Below are 20000 nucleotides of genomic sequence, written 5' to 3'. Positions count from 1 at the left end.
ACAATGACCCATCACTGGTGCGTTATTTCCAGATCAGGTCTGTAGGCACTACTGATGTCCGTGGGGGGAACCACGTTGGAGACCCCTCGTCTATGGATTTAAGAAAAATGAAAAAAACAAACTTCATGTATGGGTATGTACGTTGCCATTGATATTTGAATGAAAGAAGGTAAAATAGTTTCAGACTGCGTTTACTTGGTTTTATCATACTTAAAAACTGTGCTGTGGTCAGACAAGTCCACGTTTTGAACATTTTCAGAAAATTCAGCATTATGCATATTGTAACAAAATATTGTTTAGTTGATTCTAGTGCTGTGGTCAGCAAATGCATAGTTAAAGTTACATTACAAAAATGGAAGCCGACAATCTACATTTAAGGAACATCAAAATCAGCAAATACAAAGTAAACAAATAAATGCTAAGTGACAGATGTCTTTAAACATGCATTTGCTAGGAAAATAATCTCATAGCTGTGTAAAAAAATGAAAAAACAAAACAAATAACAGTGATTTCTTGTGAGGTGAAAGAACTGAGAACAGACCACTTTCTTTTAGTTCTTTCAGGTTAGGCACACAGAATAAACAGAATTGGAAGACACAAAAATACACTGGAGATTAAAATGAGAGAACGACAATGAATTTGGCATGGGAAAAAAATCTGACGGTTACAACAGTCAGCCATCACTAAGAAGTGTACAAGGCCTCTGCTGTGAATGACTTCAGCACATCTGAGGCCACAGGATAGCACGAGTCCTTCACACTGCTCTGGTGTGATTTTGGTCCATTCTTCTTCCAGCCTCCTCCACAGTTCGGTGATTGTCGTGGGTTTCTCGACGATAACTTTTTTCTCTATTGGGTTGAGATCAGGACTCTGGGCAGGCCATGCTATTGATTCAATGTTTTCACCTTCAAGGAAATTCTATACCAGTTTTGCTGTGTGACATGGAGCATTGTCCTGAATGAAGACTGCAGGATGATCGGGTGATGAACACGAGTAAGGAACCATGTGTTGTTGAAGAAGGTTCTTACACACATTTGCAGGTACCTTTACTAGATATATAGCTATCCTGTAGCAGAAACCATGCCCCAAACCATGACACTTCCTCCTTCACCTTTCAGTTTTTTTACACTTTGGGTTTAATCTTTCTCCATTGGGTCTCCGAACATAAGGCTTCCCATCAGACCCAAATAAATGAAATTTGCTTTCATCACTGAAGTGAACTCTGGGCCAGTTCTCCTCTTTCCTCACAACATGCTTCTTAGCAAAGCTCAGTCTAGGTTTTAGATTTTTTTTTTTTGCTAGTGAGAGGTTTGGTCACTGCAGTGTGGGCCTTCAGCCCAAATGCTCTTAAACGGCGAGACACTGTATCCTTACCATGTTCAGCACTGAACTGGCAAGCAATTCCAGCTGCAGTGTGGAAACGATGACCCAGTGACATCCTCTGCAGTGACCTGTCATCTCTTGCATTTGTATTCCGTGAACAACCAGCCATCTTGGGTGACTTGAAAGAGTTTTGTAGTTTTGTAAAAGGTCTGCATTTATCTGGCGCTTTTCAAGCCACTAAAGACTTTTCAAAGTGTTTTATAATGTGTTTCACAGATAGCGGGGGCATTTCTTATTCATTTCATGAAACCGTGTTGTAGTATGGATGGAATAGACACAACAAAACCAGAATTATTCAATTGTTTGTAAATTGTTCCCTAATTTTGATCTCTCAGTGTAATAATATATATATATATATATACATATATCCTCATTAGGGTCGTGGGGGGGCTGGAGCCCATCCCAGCCATCTCCGGGCAGTGGGCAGGGGACACCCTGAACTGGTTGCCAGCCAATCGCAGGGCACACGGGGACAGACAACTCACTCGCTCATTCACACCTAGGGACAATTTGGACCGGCCAATTCACCTGAAATGCATGTTTTTGATAAGCGGTACGGCTGATGAGATGAGATGATGAGATATACATATATATACGGAACATGCTCATCAATAACCATCGGGTAAATCCAAAAGTACAGTGGAACCTCGGTTCTCGACCATAATCCGTTTCAGAACCCTATTCGAAAACCAATTTGGTCGATGACCGAAAATCGTTTTTGCCATTAAAAGTAATCTAAAATCATTTTAATCCGTTCCAAATCCTTGAAGGCTTACCATGAACGTAAACATGAAGCTAACCCAGGCTAATCGTACGTTCGCGTTAGCGTAATCTACCGTACGAAAGATTAAGCTAACATGAACGTGTAAAAATAAAAAAATCAGGTCGTTTACACGTCATTTAGCACCAGGGTCTCCACAACAAGTGGTGAGCGGTTAAAGGATAAAGAAAAGATTTATGAAGAGGATTTCTTACCTTTGTGGAGGTCTGCAGAAGCCATGCTCTATTCCCTCGAAAGAAGGGAAACTCGCACATCTTCTTCATATTTTGCTATTATTTCTTTCTTAAATGCAATAGTTGTACGCACTACTCTTCTTTTTTCACCTGTAGCAACTTTGTTGCTTGCACCGCCCTTCTTCAGAGGCATAATTAGGGGTTAAAACACTCAGTTCACCGATATTCAAAACGAAAGCAAAAAGAAGTGCGCGGTCACGTGACAACAGTTCTTCACGAGGGGTGGGGGCAATCTACACCCGTACGCCGCTCAGGATCGCCCCAACATACCGGCGTTCGAACTCCGATTTTTCTGAACGAAAAGCGAAGCAAGAATTTCTCGAAATTTTTGGTCGAGAACCGATTTGTTCGAACTGAGAGGCGTTCGAAAAACGAGGTTCCACTGTATAACCCATGTTACCTACAGTATGCATAGTTCATCTCAGCTACTAATAACCAAAGGAGTACAAATCTAATGCTGTGTTTTTGCAACACCTAAAAATATGTTTGAACAATAGAAACGAATTTTGCATTGTTGTGTTCAAGGTGGTGATACTGTAATTGTCATTTTGCTCATGAAAACACTGTACAGGTTAAAGAAACACTGGCTGTTCTTGTCCAGTTAGGAGCCGATACGTTGAGGCTGGCATGGTCTTCAAGTGAATCTGTGGAGAATAAAAAAAAAAAAATATTGACACCAGACTGCCACCCAAACAGTGTGCCGGATTGTAAAAGTGCATTGTTTGTTTTTTTTTGCTCTTTCAGTTACCTCTCCTATTGCATTTGTGAGGATCTGAATGATTTTGTCATGCGGTGTGGCAACGACGCTCTGTCCATTAATTTCAATGATGCGGTGTCCAACTCGTATACCTCCTCTTTCTGCTATACCGCCTCGCATCAGACTACATATCTGAGGAAAACAGATGCTATGTTTCAATTCTGAGACAGATTGAGAAAAGTACAGAAGCGCCTCTCCTTACGAACATTTGAGTTACGAACAACGGTAAAACGAACATTTTTTCAGGATGTCGAAAAATATCAGATCATTACTGTAAGTTAGATTTTGTATTGTGTGCACCGCCCACTTTTGGAACCACTGGTGTAAAGTGTAAAGAAGAGGCGAGCTGTTTCATTTGAAATGAAAGTGGAGTAAGGAAGCTTGATGCGGTTGATAAAATGGTCGGATCACTTTTTTTTCGTCCACTCTCTACCACGGAGGAGAACCTCTTGAAGCACATCTTCCAAAATTTCCGCACTATAAGGCGCACCGGGTTATAGGGCACACCCCGAAAAAATAGTTTTTGGTCCTATTTTTGACATACATAAGACGCACCGGATTATAAGGCACTACAATGGGAACGTCGAAAAAACAGTCAGATAGTTCAGTCCAACTTATTACCCCCTTAACATTCCGAAAGCTTGCAAAGACGCAAATACTTGTCGAGAACATGTGCGGATGCGGTGTCCGTACGATGTCACTCAAATGCATTGTTCCATCATTCGGAAGGTTAAAGTCTTGGGATTCAAGAAATGCCAACCATTCCTTAGTATCTATTTTCTTTTCGCTCGCAACTTTACTGTATATATGACAATAAACACTTGGAATTGAGTTTAATTTTTAAAATAGACACTCCATTCCATCCATTATCTGCACCGCTTATCACAGAAACATCGAGTTCAGTCTGAAACAAGTCAGATTGCCAGGAAACATGGCAATAGAAATTATTTCAAGCCTTTTCTAGCACTTCACTCAAAATTCAAGCATTTTAAAGGATTTCAAGCACCGAACCCTGTTATATGCACATATTCGATTATGTGTCACCAGTAGCAAATGGTAGGCCACATGTTGGGAGGTGGTGTCACTTATAGCGTATCAACAAAAGCAATGGGGCAAATGTGCAAACAGAATTGACGGAAACAGAGTGTTGGATTTTGGTCTTTCTATTTATAAAATTGTTATTGAAACACAGTACACCGTGACTGGAGGGAAAAAAAGAAAATGTCTCTGACATTACCCAGACATTGAAAAGGAAATATTGAGTAGTATAGAGACAACATGGATATGGAGTGTCTCAACTATTAATTTGCCAGCCGTCAAGATTGCACAAGGATAATAATAAATACGAAGGATAATCACTTCCACTGCCTGGTGTTTTCTTCCATTTATTATATTATGTGGCTATTTTTAAGCAGTTTTAGCTAACAAATGACAGCTGGCATTGTCAATATCTGTCGTTAAAACAGAGTCCACACAAGGCTGCGCTTTGTGTAGGCCTCTTGTCGTTTTTTAGCTTCTAGTGGCATAGATTTGGCCCCCTCTTCTGCCTGGCAGGCACGATGCAGCAGCAGGCCAGGTAGGAAAAGGTGCTAAACGTGTGTTTGTCAGTCATGACTCATGCATAAACCCAAAGAGGGGCTGAGGGCACCAAATGAGAGAAAGAAAGGCTGCGCTAATGACAGAACAGCGGCGCTTTAGATGAAATGGTGGGGGAGTGAAGTATTGATCCAAGTACAACAGTATCAATCAGACCTGAGTATTTGCGTAGTATCGATAATATCGACATATGTATTGATCCGCCCACCCTCTACCCTCTAGGTGAGGCTAATGTTATGTCAATTAGATGACATTTCAGGCTAATGATGTCTTGTGTACTTTTGCTTTTTATTCAAATCAATAGTTTTTTTATGAACTAAGTTTTTGTACTACTATGAGGCGCTAAATAACACGCGGTGTCCCTTTAAGTTAATATTCAAAACAAATTATGTAAAAACAAACCTTAGTAAGGCAAGTATTGAAGATTCTATCTAAGAGTAGGGGGCGCTAAATGATATGCAATGTCCCTTCAGATAAAAATACATAAAAAATTATGTAAAAAACAAAACAAACAACCTTAATAAGGTAAACAATGGTCCTTTTTTTTTAATCAACCCCATGGACAAGAGAAAGAACAAATATAATGCACAAGACTTACGATGCCGTCTTCTACGCTGAAACCCAGCTGATACTTGGGATCTGGTCTCTTGATAATCGCCATGGTGACAGGAGGGCAGTGAACAATGCTGAGTTTAACATACTTCTGACTTTTCAAGTCCTGAGATACACACAAAATTTTAACAAAATCATTGTAATGGTAAAACTTCAAAGTATACATATATATGTGTGTGTGTGTGTAATGAATTAAACCTTTTTTGATTGTCACTTGATTACAAAATGACCTTTGTTGAATTCCTGCTTGTGTTACATGACGTCACACATGAATTATAGAGACATTTTAAAAATAAATTTATCTGAAATTGAAATGACCACATATATGCCACAATACCAAGGACGTGGTTTAGCAGAGACGAAGGGGACATGTCCAGACCAATATATGGCAAAGACACCTGGCACACTCGAGCCACAAGGCTGTGTTTGCCCATTTCTGTCTTCCCCCCTTTCAATCAGATGTAAAAGTCACAAAGTCAACAAAGAGATAAAGAGATTTTTCTGCGGAGGGGGCGCAATGGGGAAATATCTCCTCCCCCCCACGTGATGTTCCGTCTGACCAAGCTACACAAGAAAATAATTTCACAACAAACTGTCTTGATGCTGGGTTCAAATATTTCATTCGGAAACACTATGAAATAATTCCTAATCATTTAAATGTGTTGATTACCTTAAGACCGGGCTTATTGATCAGTACTTTCAACAGCTGCAGCATTTCGACATGACAGAAGAATATACCGGTAATTACCACTTTTTTATTGCGATTAATCAGTGATTCAAAATAGTACTCTTCTGAATATCATATGTATTGAAAACTGTTATGTGCTCTACCATAAAGCTTATGCCATAAAGAACTTTTTAATTTTTAAAGGATGGAACAGGAAACGAAAGTTCAGAAGTCATTTCATCCAGGTAAATATTTTCAACATGGTCAAAAGAGATTTCTATATAAGGTGCAAATGTCCAGTACTTAACTTTTCTATTACAGTCCCCAAAAATTTAGATACGAGGTTGTTTTTGTAACGTTCGCGCAAGGGGGACATTTCACTCGGGGGTGGGGTGCATTTTTTGGGCACAAAGAAGCACAGCAACACGTTCCAGCTACGAAGCATACATATAAGCTTTTAAATGAGCACTGGTGTATGTGGATCCTCCATTTACAATATAGTGGTACAAACTGTGTGGACTGAAGTCAGAAGGAAGACTGTAAGGGTTAATAGCTAGCCCTGCTATGCTATCCTTAGTTTCTCCAAATACTGCTTTTTGTGCTTGTTTTTACAGACCCTGCCCTTCTTACAAACAAGATGGGTTACGGACGATCACTCGTCAATTTGTTTGTAAGTTGCTATATTTTGTATGTTTAAGGTTTGTATAAGTATGTTTACGGCTTATATAAGTAACCTGTATTGTTTTAAAACTTAAAAATAAACCTTTGATTAAACAATATGCTCTATAACATTACAAAGCAGGCTGAATGATAAAGCATAGTTCTGAAAAACAAAGCTACACATTAGGTGTTGACATTCCGTGGTCTGTGAAGCCCTTTGAGACTCCTTGTGATTAAGGGCGTCACAAATAAACATGACTTGACTATAAAGATAAATAATGTTTACTTTTGGAAGAGTTAGGGGACTTCCTCTTTCGTGGTAAAAAGTGGATGAAAAAAAAAGCGATCCAACCATTTTCTTAACAGCATCAAGATTTCTAATTCCACTTTCATTTCAAAAGAAACGGCTTGCATCTTCTTTAAGCTTTACACCAACCACATCGATTGGAGATATTAAACAAACAATAAAAACGTCAAAGTTCTTAGCGTGCTAGAGATACAGTGCAGTGTGTATACACACAAACCAGGAAGTAGAAGTCTGATTTCTTCTTCAGGTGGATGCTGGGTGACCTTATACAGGACCACGCAGCGGAAAGAAGCACAACAGCACTCCCCTCTACTCGGATAAAGGTGCACACAATATAAAATCTCATCTCATCATCTCATCAGCTACACCGCTTATCCTCAGTAGGGTCGCGGGGATGCTGGAGCCCATCCCAGCAATCATCGGGCAGTGGGCAGGGGACACCCTGAACTGGTTGCCAGCCAATCGCAGGGCACACAGGGACAGACAACTCGCTCGCTCATTCACACCTAGGGACAATTTGGACCGGCCAATCCACCTGAAATGCATGTCTTTGGAATGTGGAAGGAAACCGGAGTGCCCGGAGGAAACCCACGCAAGCACGGGGAGAACATACAAACTCCGCACAGTAAGGCCGGTAGCTGGATTTGAACCCACGACCTCAGAACTGTGCCACACACGCGCTAACCACTGCGCCGCCGTGCTGCCCAATGTCCGGATATTTTTCGACATCCCGAAAAAAATGTTCGTATTTCAATTGTTCCTAACTGGAATGTTCGTAAGTAGGAGTGCTTTTTGATGTTGTTATCCATTTACCGTATTTTCCGCACTATATGGCGCACCATGTTATAAGGCGCACCTTCAATGAATGATATATTTTAAAACTTATGCCATACATAAGACGCACCCCATTATAAGGCGCTATAAGTGCATGCTGGTTTAAGATCAGGTAATTGTGCAATTTTGTAATTGTAATCCTGTGCAGTCCTTCGAGACATTTTTGGGATTAAGGGCTATTTACGGTAAATAAATGTGACGACTTGACTACAGTAGAGAATGTAGTTACTTTATGCAACCTCTAGATGTTGCCACGCTCAAGGGAATGTCAACAAAACATTCAAAAGGGTCAAACTTTATTAACAAACAAGCTTTCCACAACTCCATTCACTCCCAAAATAAATAAACAGCCGTTTTATTATTTTCTCTGAGGTAAAGCATTTTCGTGACACATCTTTAACATCTTTGAACAACATCGACATATCATTTTATTTTTTGTCCATTTAGTCAACACGCAAAGAAAAAAACGTCTGATACTGTTATTTTAAATGAAACGTTAGTGCAATCGCAATAAAGTGACACTCGTAATGTGCAAAAACAACGAGTGCAAAGCAATAACATAATAACTGTAAAATGTAAAACGTAAACACACAAAAGAAAAACAAAGATCACTCTATAAGCTCCTCATCGACGAATCCCTCGAATTCTTCTTCTGCTGTGTTCGAATTGACCATATCTCAGTGAATGGGCCATCCAACACGTCCGGTGTTTTTGTGCCAGCGCTGTTGCCTTCATACGTATAGTTATCGTACTGACACTTCTGCTTGCCGCTCTTTGTTGAACAACCCACTGTTCAAGTGTCTCCTCTAACTCTGGCCATCTTGCTTTATTGCCACGGAAACTTTGTTGAGTTTTCCTTACTTGGCGGAGCTTATCTTCATCCTTTCTCCACTTCCGTACCATCGATTCATTCAAGTTTAACTCTCTCGCTGCCGCTCTATTGCCGTGTTGTGCTGCGTGACTGATCGCTTTGAGTTTAAACTCGGCGTTGTACGCGTGTCTCTTAACAGGAGCCATTTTCTTATACAAATGCACGTATGAAAGAGAATCTCGCTCTCTCTCTCTCTCGCTCTCTCTCTCTCTCAAACGTGACATTCTGAATAATTCTGCGTTTGTTTAAGGTAAATTGTGCTTTACATCTTCACCAGTCATAACCCTGGATTCAGACAAATACTGTATTTGTTGAATATGAATTAAGCAGTTTAATGGGGTAGCCATTTTGCCACTTAGTAAACAAATACAACACGAGCCCCGGCAACTACCAATCGTTTAATATTTCCCAGTATGCACAGCGCGAAAAATGGAGTCGGCGGCTGTTTCTCGTAGTTGCGAGACCTTGCGAATTTAATATTGAGCCATATATAAGGCCAGACATGGGACCAAGTCACACATGTGCAAGTCTCAAGTAAGTCTCAAGTCTTCACCTTCAAGTCCCAAGTAAGTCCCAAGTATTTTTTTCTTGGGCAAGTCAAGTCACAAGTCAAGTCCCGAGTCTTAGATTGCCAAGTCCAAGTCAAGTCACAAGTCATAAAAACAGCGACTCGAGTCGACTCGAGTCCAAGTCACTAAGTCTCAAGTCCCCATGTCTGTATAAGGCGCACTGTGTTATAAGGCGCATGGTCAGCTTTTGAAAAAAAATAAGACTTTTAGGTGCGCCTTATAGTGCGGAAAATACGGTACTGGCCATACCCTCTGTTTACTACAGTTTACCGCTGTCCGTCTTGGTGTTGTCACGTGGTTAGGTCATATGTCAGACTGAAGAGATCTTTTCTTCCTCATGCCATGAGGCTCTTTAACTCCACCCGGCGGAGTAAAGGCCCACATTAAACCACACCACCTACACATTGGATATTACCGAATCTTACTGCAATATGTATTCTGTGTAGCACTATTTAGTTATTCTATATAACACGCTACAGTGGGCATTTGCACGTCACACTGGGTATTTGTATATTGTATTCTTTTGGCTTTATTATTGTACTGTTCTCAGCTCAGGGATGCTGCTGGAAATGTGAATTTCCCTTCGGGGATGAATAAAGTATCTATCTATCTATGTTTGCAAAAGGTCAATACATTCTTCACATCTACAAGACATGGAACGATACAGAGTTGAAAAGAATCACTCTGATTCTATCTCCGAGCCAGATATACTCATGAAAAGAGCCATACGTTCCAGAATCCCGCGAGAGAATCAACAAACCAAAAACAAACCAATCGGGCAAACGTCAGCATGTAGCCGCTGAATTTTGATTTTTTTTTTTGGCAGGGGTAAAATTATTTTGGCAATTATTTTGCAATTTTTGCAAAATAAAATGTTACTTTTCAATATGGTCCCCAAAGACTAAACCTACGCCCTTGTGCAATTTAATTCATTATTGATCTCTTACTTGGATAATATTTTGGCAGGTGTTGATGGGCAAACCAACAAGGCTGGTGCCATTGACGGACATGATGCGATCGCCGATGCTGAGCTCGCCACAGCGCTCAGCAGGACTACCGTGAAGGAGATTGGCCACCATCACCGTAGGCACGATAGAGCCCCAGCCTGATTCCACCACTGCCAAGCCCAAAATATCCCCCGGAGCTTTGGTGATTGCAATCTGAGCCAGAGGAGGAAGGAAAACGTTTAATAACTTGGAATCAACGATTTGTGACTTGAGTATTCAATAGGCATCGTTATTTTTGCTAAACCAAAATTATTCGTGGTTTTAAAACTCATTTCATAGACTGTATTTCCTTAGGCACAATGGTTGTACAGGATTTCTTAACCTTATTAGGGATGTACCCTTTATGAAATACCCCCATAAGGGATATTAAAGCAATACTAAAAGGATTTCCCTTACAACAAATTATGTACAAAAAAAAGAATTTGTTTAAAAAATAACTAATGTTTGTTTAAATAATGACTGACTACTTGGATATCAAAATGTTGAATTTCAAATACAAACAATTACGTTGTAAGTTATTCTATACAAAAAAGTAGAGGGTTTACAAAATAACCCAGTTGGGGGTTTGTATTAAACAAACCACACAGAGAAGATAGCCATCACCCTTGTATAAAGCCAACTATCCAATATTTGAGTTTTTTTTTTTTTAAAGTTATTATAAAACAAAAAAAAATCTATTTTGGGGGTTGTGTTTTTACAAAAAATCAAATTTTTGGACAAATAGGCAAAAGTACTGAATGTGTCAAATGTTTACCCAAATTGTGTTATTCTTTTACCTAAATGTTGTCTTTGTGCGGCCTTTTGAATCGAAGTTTCTTTTCGATACAGTCTTCCTGAAATAAAGTATTTAATAGGTACTTTTCTATTACTTTGATATAGATTGCTTTTAAAATTTCAAAATGTACATGAGAAAATGCCCATTTTCCTCAGGTTTTAAACATTGTGTGTCTGTGAGAGAGGTGAATGCAAGAGTATTTGGCAGAGGTGTAGAGATGATGGACAACAGTGGAACAGTGTGACAGGTAAGTCAGTTGTTGTTTGCAGATGACAAAGCGCTTTTGGCTGATTCTGAGGAAACATTGAGAAGGTTGGTAACGGAGTGTGGAAGAGTATGTGATAGACGTAAGTTATGTGTCAATGTTGGGAAGAGTAAGGTGATGAAGTGTTCACGTGATGGAGTGGGCATGACGTTAGAAATCAGGTTGCATGGACAGGTGCTGGAAGAAGCTTTAGGTACTTGGGTTGTGATGTGGCTGCAGTTGGTGGAATGGAGTGCGAGGTATTGCACAGAGTGAATCAAGGAAGCAAGGTTTTGGGTGCTCTGAGGAGAGTCATGAGCAACAAGAGTATGAGTGTGTATGTTAAGAGGGGACCGTATGAGAGTGTGATTGTACCGACTGTGTTGTATGGTGAGGAGACTTGGAGCCTGAACGCAGATTTAAGAAGGAAATTGAATGTTTTTGAGATGAAGTGTTTGAGGAGTATGTTAGGAGTGACAAGACTGGATAGATTGAGAAATGAAATTGTGAGAGACAGAACTGGAATAGTCGTGGAACTGAGCAAGCATGTTGATAAGAGAGTACTCGGTTGGTTTGGACACATGGAGAGGATGGATGAGCAGCGAATGTTGAAGAGGATCTACAGAGAAGAAGTGAACGGAAGGAGACCAAGAGGAAGGCCGCGATTGACGTGGATGGATGGTGTTATGAGTGCACTGCAGGATCATCTGGAGGGACGAAGGCATGACCAACTTAGGTGGCGAGATGGCTAACTTGTTTGGGTGTTTGGGCAATTGGCATGGACATGGTCCAAAAAATTGTGTGTGTGTTATTTGCTATTTTTTTCCCCTTTTATTTTCTTTGTTATTGTATGTTTGTCTTGCTGTCGGTCACCCCTCTTGAGGGATATGACCAAGGTAGATAGATAGATAAATAGTGTCTGTGAAAAGAGAGTGAAAAAGGATTTGAAAAAAAAAAACCCTTCAGAAATGGTCAAATATATATCGAAATTCAAACAGTGTGATCATTTCTAAATTGACGAACAAATGATTGTTATACTGATGAAAGATATAATACTTTATTCAAATGAGTTATTTTGGGGACGGGTCTCTAATAAATCTTTGATTTCAACCAGTCATCTATTTTTTTTATTTCCAGGTTATTTGTACATGATACAAATCATTTTGAAATCTTGCATACCTCCAAGGGTAAACAAAGATGTAAACGAAGAGAACCATAAGGCACTAAAAACAACATTTGGTTTTCTTTATTATGGAACCAACAGATTTAGTTTTTTAAAATTCACATAAAGCAGTAAAGCTTATCTACTTGGTTGGAGCTACAGCAAATACATTTCATTTATTTATCTTCAAAGCTCTTTGATACAAAATTTGTATGTAGTGTTTTTATACAAAACCACTGTTAGATCACCCTCCCCCAAGTTATAACAATTAATTGCGCTGTACGCACAGTACCTCTCTGATGTTGTGGGAGTCCGAGAAGTGGGCCAGGTCTCCATTGTAGAGCTCCTGACTTTCCAGGTAGTCGCTGTATTCGCCAGGCTGCAGATCGCTGGCCTTGATGCCACTGGCTTGAAGGAACTGCTGGTAAGCCACCCCGAACGCCTGGCCGATAGCCTGGGCTATGATTTGGGCCTATATGGAGACAAATACTTAGAAAATTAAATTTAAGGCCGCCATTTTCAAATTCAGATTCTCTTATAACCATGTGGTATACAATACCTTTTTATAATGAAATCTAAATGATAAAAAACACATCCAACATAAAAATCATTTCCAAGTACCATATTTATAAGAGTATAGCGCGCACATAAAGAACGTGCATCCCTAATTTTCAATTAAAAAATAGTTTTTTTTTTGTTTTTGTTTTTACTTTTTCTCAACTTAAATTAAGGATTGTAAGATAGAACGTTTAAATACATTCAGCCATGATAAAAATAATTTATTGACAATGTAAACATAATGTGGGCGGCATTAGCTCAGGAGGTAGAGCGCTCGTCTTGGGATCAAGAGGTCGCAGGTTAGATTCCCGGCTCTTCCGTGTTATATGTCGAAGTGTCCTTGGGCAAGACACTGAACCCCTAATGCCCCCAATAAGCAGGTAGGCGCCTTGCATGGCTCCCTCCCTATTGGTGAGTGATTGTGTGTGAATGGGTAAGTGTGAAGCACATTGTAAAGCCCATTGGGAGGTCCTCATTGACTTAAAAAGCGCTATATAAATGCAGACAATTAACCATTCAATACCGAAATATAATTTACAATATTTACTGTAACTCATGTTTCAGTGTGGGCTAGGTGAGGAAAGGAAATAATAAGCGAGGCATGGCTGAGGAAATGGTAATGAATAATCAAATACAATATGTCAATACTGTCTTATAATGATGCATTTGATTATTCAATACAATTTCGGTCAAAGAGAGCGTGACACCCCCCGTTTGTGCAATGGTATGCCCCAGCTGCAGTGTTGTCATGTGTGACGTCATGTAACACAAGCAGGAATTCAACAGTTCATTAAAGCATACGCTACAGGTGCCTCATTATTATTAATACAGATCATACAAACACAATTTCCTTAGAAGTGCCTCACCCCTTTGCATGATCCATTGAAAAGTATTTATTTTTAATTTTCCATGCAAGTGATTAGAATACAGTTACTAAAAGTAGACTATAGGTGTCTTGTGGGTCGAGAGATGTTGTTGCATTCAATGTTTTGCGATCGTGGTCAGCGATATTTTCGACAGATGAATCAGTGCGTGAATAATAGCCCTGGTGTGAAACACGCGCCCGATTTGGCGCATTATACTCTAATAAAGACGGCACTTACATCCACAGAGGAGAAGACGTGGCAGATCATTAGGCACTTCTGAGGTTTGGCAGAAGAGGGGGCATCAGTTTCTGATCCTTTAAGCTTCCTGCGGGCCATTAAGACAACAATTTCGCCGATATCTGCAATGTAGGAAATCATCTGCAAGGAGTGGTCCATCATGGCCTCCTGAGTGGACAAATGAGAAGGAGTTATGAGTGAAAATCCAACAGAAGTCCCCTACATTCGAATTATGTCAATTTATTGTTTGATCGATTCGTTTTGTTTGTAAACCAAACAATGCATGGGGTATGTGCCCACAGGGCCAGCTATCTTTTCTTTCACAAATTTACAATAGAGACAGAATGAAGCTATAGTTAGTTAGCTTGGATTTATTAGAGTAGATGTTTGGTTGAACATTAAGGTGAAGTCCACCTATAGCATTTCACAAGAATTGTATGATGTCTTGGCTCCTAATAGTCTATATCAGGGGTCTCCAACGTGGTTCCCGCAGGCGACAAGGTCCCCCCTTAGGTCAGCTGAGGTGCCCATGGACCTGTTCTGAAAATAGCTCACCAATGCTGGATCATTGAGATTATCTGGTAAAATATTTTTTTTAGTGGTTGACTGGGTCTATTTAACCATACTTCCAATATTCAAACTGGTAATAACAGAAAAAAACAATAGAAATAACATAATAAGATGTTATCTTAGAAATGCATGTCAAACTGGGTGCCCTTTGCGCTAATTAGCAACAAAAAGTAGCTCTCAGCTTGAAAATCCCACCTGCGTATCAGCAGTGAGAACTTTGATCCTCTGAGTGGAGATAAAAAGATCCACCTCAGTCATTGGTTGGGTTTCCCCTTCTGGAGCCTAGATGAAATTAGAGAGAAGAAATTATACATGTGTTGTGATGAACAGACAATGTCAAATGCAGAAGTTTTAAATTTACTGCACAGAATCAGTGAAGAGTGAAATTTATATACTTTAATACGGTCTACTGCTTCCTGAGCCTGTGCCATGCGGGTATTAGTTGATGGGTTCTTATCAGACTTGAGCTGTGTAGAGCCCAAGTATTTGGCACCAAATATGACTCCATCTAACAGGTCTTCGGGGTCACATGGCCCAGGCACTGGAAAGTAAGAAAGAAAATATTATACTTGTATTTGAATTAGTGAACCATATTTTTGGCACAACTGAAACAGTACCATATTGGTTAAATCAGCGGTTCCCAAAGTGGGGTCAATGGACCCCCAGGGGGTGAAAAACATCTTTCTAGGGGGTACACGGCAAGATGTCTGAGACAGAGTAATAACAATCTTTTTCTGAAAAAAAGAATGAAGAAAAAGAAAGACTTTTTTTCTGTATTGATATATTTCACATCCTATCCTATGTCCTGCCCAGACGAGAGATTTAGGCGCTACACCCCAGCCCTATAGTGCAGCAGAGAGATAGAGAGAAAGGAGAGAGAAGACGTGTGGCACAAGAGGCAGGAGTGGACTTAAATTTGATTGTGGATCGCGCTGCACGTATCATTTTGAAATGTCTACTCGAACATGATTTGATGACCGGAAGTAGAAAAGAAGACTGGTCATGAAACCTTTTGGTGCGAGGGGTTGGAACTGTTCCCGTAACTCGCCAAACCAGCTGTGGAATACTACGTTCCCTTTTCATTACTATGTACGTGTGAGGCAATGTTTACAACTCCATTAGACGTGAAGACAAAAAAATCGTCAGGAAGCTAATCATGATATGAGAATTGCCATTTCTTGTGTTAAACCACGTTTTGATTTATGGTTCCAAAATCGAAGCGTCAATTGAAGTACACGTGTATACACAAAGAGGTAAGTATTAGTTTCAGGAGCGAGCAGCAGCAAGTCAACTGCAGGAGAGAGAGTGGGAAAGGTGAGATGGCACAACATTCATTTGGACAGGTAACTTAAAATTAGTTTTATCTGGTTATATCAGTATCAGAAATATTTTATTAACACTCCATTTATTGAAACATGAATATTTTGTTTGTTTGTTTGTACATGATTCAATTGTTTGTTTGTTTGTAAATGATTCAAATTGAATCTTTTCTTCCGGCGCCGTCACGAATGGCAGCCACTCCAGCAGCTCCCGTGTTATTTTCGATTGTTCTCGATTGTTCTCAGCTCAGGGATGCTGCTGGAAATGTGAATTTCCCTTCGGGGATGAACAAAGTATCTATCTATCTATCTATCTATCTAAAAAGCAAGAGCATGTAAGCCACTAAAATGTAATATTTCTTTATACCAGAATCACAAAGCTCTGTCCAGCACTAGATTATTGACAAAATTTGAGGTTGGGGGGCAGGAACTTTTTTAACGACTCACTGGGGTCCGGGCCCTGGTTAACTTTAGGAACCTTTGAGTTATAAATGCTTCTATAGCAACTTCACTAGGCATTTTTGTCTCCCATGACTTATTGTATAGAAAAAAAATCGTGTTCCAACAATTTGCTTTACATAAAGTCAAAAGTCATTTAATAAGCACAACCTCGACGTAATTTTAAACAAACCTTTAGATCAGGGGTGTCAAACTCCATTGAACTCAGGGCCATAATGGTTCAAAAAAACTGTTACAGGGGGCCGGACTTAAAATTAGAAAAAAAGAAATAAAAAGATAAAGAAATAAAAAGAGTGAGGTAGAAAAAGAGTGTGGGACAAAAATAAAAACTAAGAGAAAAGAGAGAAAGAAAAAAGGGTCAAGAGAATAGAGAAAAGGAAAGAGCGAGGAGAGACCAATAGAAAAAATGAGAAAGAAATAGAGTTAGAGTAAAAGAGAAGGTAGAAGAGAAAAACCAAGAAAAAAGACAGTGAAAGAGAATGAGGAGAGACTAACAGAAGAGATAGAAAGAGATAAAAAGAGAAGACAAAAGAGAAACACAAAGAGAAGTGAAGAGGGAGAGGCGAGAGTAGAAAGAGAGTCAAAGAGAAAGAACAGGAGAAAAAAAGAGTGAGACAAAGTGAGAGATAAAAAGAGAGATGACAGTAAAGGAAAAGAAAAAAATACAGGCGAGGTTGCTTTGGAGATTGCCCATGGTTTTGGCAAAATCCTGTGTAAATATATTAATGGTCCACCTCAATTTTCTCTTGTGCTTCTCTCAGTGTTGTCTGTCAAGCTAAATTCAAACCATTGCTGTTTTAGATTCTCAAGTTTAAATCAACTTATTCCCAATTCAGTATAGGGTTTGAAAAAAGGGCACAAAATATCAATTATACACAGCCTTTCACTAATCAAAATGTAGAAAACACTCACCATCTTTGTAGGAAGGGTGGTCATCAGCTTTCTGAAATATTAGAATAAAGGGCAATTAATAGGCGAGTTTGAATATAATTATACAGGCATTCTTGACATCGTAGCGTTACATTTTGGCCCTGCTTTAACTTTTAAATATTGTTTCAACCAACACATAACTATATAATTCAATTTTGTCAAAATCACTAACATTGAAATTCTGATCCGACATTAGTTACTTTACAACACATGTATTTTTAGAGAATAGCTTTTAAAATTGGCTGTTTTTTTATTTTGTGCAAAAATAAACGGTTATAATTTCACAACCAACCTTCTCACTCTCTGCAGAAACATCCTCCTCTGGGGATTCTTCTCTTAATTTCACCCAAACCGGCTCAGAACATTCCCTGTCAGGGGATAAGTCGACAATGTTGTCCTCCCCATATGGCTGCTGCTGACCATTCCCATGCAGCCCCCAGTAGCTTTGTGCGTCTTCCTGGGCATAGGAAACAGACACAACAGCATCCATTTCCCCTTTGACAGGCAGGCAGCATGAATCTGGCGTAGAGCTTATATCTGTGCACTGCAGTAGTCCTAACACATCTCTCTGGTGGCTATCGGAAAACAACAACCCAGTGGTCTCAGTGTTGTCCTGTGGTGAAATTGATGATGAAGAACATGGCTCAAGATCACAGGGCTTTGTGTGTGCATACTCAGTCAAGCCTGAATGTCTAATTTGTTGAGAAGGAGCTTCTTGCGCTATCATCTGAAGTTGGCAAAGTAATGATTGGATATGAGCATGGTCGTCATCTCCTGGATTAGTTTCCTCACACACGTATGCATCATCATCAGTTTTCTGCTCAAGGTTATCAAGATGTCCGTCCGCTTCGACTTCATTCTCCTCTTTCGACTCGGTGTTGTTCTCCACAAGCTGCTGCTGGTCCGAAACCGGTTTAATGTTCTGGTGGAGATTTTCTGAATGAGACCTTTCCAGATCTCCACAAGGAGTGAGGAAGCTTGTGTCAGTCAGTTCTTCTGTTGAGCCAACTTCGGAGGAGGAATCAGATTTCCAGTCTAACGGGGGAGGCTCGATCATGCTGCACGAGTCCAACTCGCCTACCTGGGAATCAAGCTCTACAACAACCGGCTCTCTATTGATACAGGTCAAGTTCTGATCGTCTGATGGTTCAGGCAATGACATATTAGGAGCACTGAGATCAGTGTCCATTTTTAAACAGGGCACTATTGTGATTCAAAACAAGCTATATTGTCGATGTTAAACTTAGACATTAAATGAGTGTCTAGGTTATAACACAGAAATACTTCAGATTTTGTTGCTCAGTAGCTACATCTTTCACTCCTTTTGTAAAATACATCCAATCGCGAGATAAGCAGTACGAAGTACAACGAAAACATGCATGCACGAGGAAGACTTTCACAATAAAATAAAGATAGACCTTGGTCTACAAAATAATGCAACTTTAACTTCGAGCACGACGATAAACAACACAATAAAAACATGTGTTGTCAAGAAATGTTTGTTTAAGTACTGATCGGCGGTAAGCACATTAAAAACAACAACAAAAAGAAGAAGATATATTTAACCGCAAGCTAACTTCAGCTGAGGTCTAGCAGAGATCCACAAACAGAACTCAATGTACTCGTGGAATTCAAGAAAACCTGACTTGATATTTCTACAGTTGGCGACTTTCTTTGTGTTCAGACAACGGCATGCAAAAAATGCGTACGCCTCATACTAACAAACACTAAACTATAACATGGGTTCTTCAAAACACAAAGGAATGAACACAATAATTCTCTCTCCATGTTTCTTTCTCGAAGATACACTTCTGCTTCATTATTTACTAGCTGACGCTGCGTTCTAGTACGTTGGGTGCATCCAGCTTTACAGGTGATTTAAGTACCAACCCGACCACCAAGATTCTTTGCAAGTTAGATGAAATAAGATTTTTAAGTTCGTGTTTTTACTGTGTTTTCACTACATAAGCAGTATAATACAGTTTATGGACGCAACATTTGTGTTAAATATATTTTAAGTTTTCTATCGGATCCAACAAACATGAAATAAACGGAAACCTTGAAGGCAACACAAGTTGAATACTTTGACGTCACAGTGCAGCTCAGGCATGCTCAATAGAAAAAGAAGGTGTCGATCTAAAACGTATTCGTGTATTTTTTTCAAATAACTCTCCCAATAAATTGGAACATAATAAAACAAATGGCTCAATGTAGTTAGTATCTTTGAATGCAATCAATTTAAATTATTCTTTAGTAGTCACCTAAATAAGCAAAGACCAAAATAATGCCCCAATGACTGGCCAGCACAGTGCAGATTTAACATAATAAAAATTTGAGCTCATTGTAAACAGTTTAAAAACATTATTGCAAACAAAACCTTTGGGCAAAATAAATGTTCAAAATTTTATTCTGCTTGATCATATATACTCTTTCCCTGTATAGGGGTCTTAAACTCAATTTACCTCAGCACACCAGAAAATCCCTACTGTGAATAAAAAGTTTGCTTTTTAATTTTTATTCGTAAAAAATATCGTATTGTTATCATTATTAATGAATTAGCGATTGGCTGGCAACCAGTTCAGGGTGTCCCCTGCCCACTGCCC

General features: G+C 39.5%; 1 protein-coding gene across 1 annotated transcript; it reads right to left on the bottom strand.

Annotated features, from left to right (window-relative positions):
* Window positions 1–175: 175 nt before the first annotated feature.
* Window positions 176–19232, bottom strand: LOC148355369 (amyloid-beta A4 precursor protein-binding family A member 3). Its single transcript, XM_088349946.1, has 10 exons — window positions 17690–19232; window positions 17380–17410; window positions 15085–15230; window positions 14885–14971; window positions 14120–14287; window positions 12751–12930; window positions 10218–10430; window positions 5349–5468; window positions 3146–3286; window positions 176–3041 (listed from the first exon to the last, which is right to left on the bottom strand). The coding sequence occupies exons 1-10, from the start codon at window positions 18584–18586 to the stop codon at window positions 2970–2972; spliced, it is 2055 nt and encodes a 684-aa protein (XP_088206072.1). The 5' UTR covers window positions 18587–19232; the 3' UTR covers window positions 176–2969.
* Between the last annotated feature and the right edge of the window lie 768 nt (window positions 19233–20000).

This window comes from Urocampus carinirostris, chromosome 12 (assembly GCF_059441175.1).
Source record: "Urocampus carinirostris isolate Australia breed hairy pipefish chromosome 12, RoL_Ucar_1.0, whole genome shotgun sequence".
Taxonomy (NCBI): Eukaryota; Metazoa; Chordata; class Actinopteri; order Syngnathiformes; family Syngnathidae; genus Urocampus; species Urocampus carinirostris.
The sequence above is the reverse complement of the archived record's forward strand: the minus strand, read 5'-3'. Positions and strand labels throughout refer to the sequence as shown.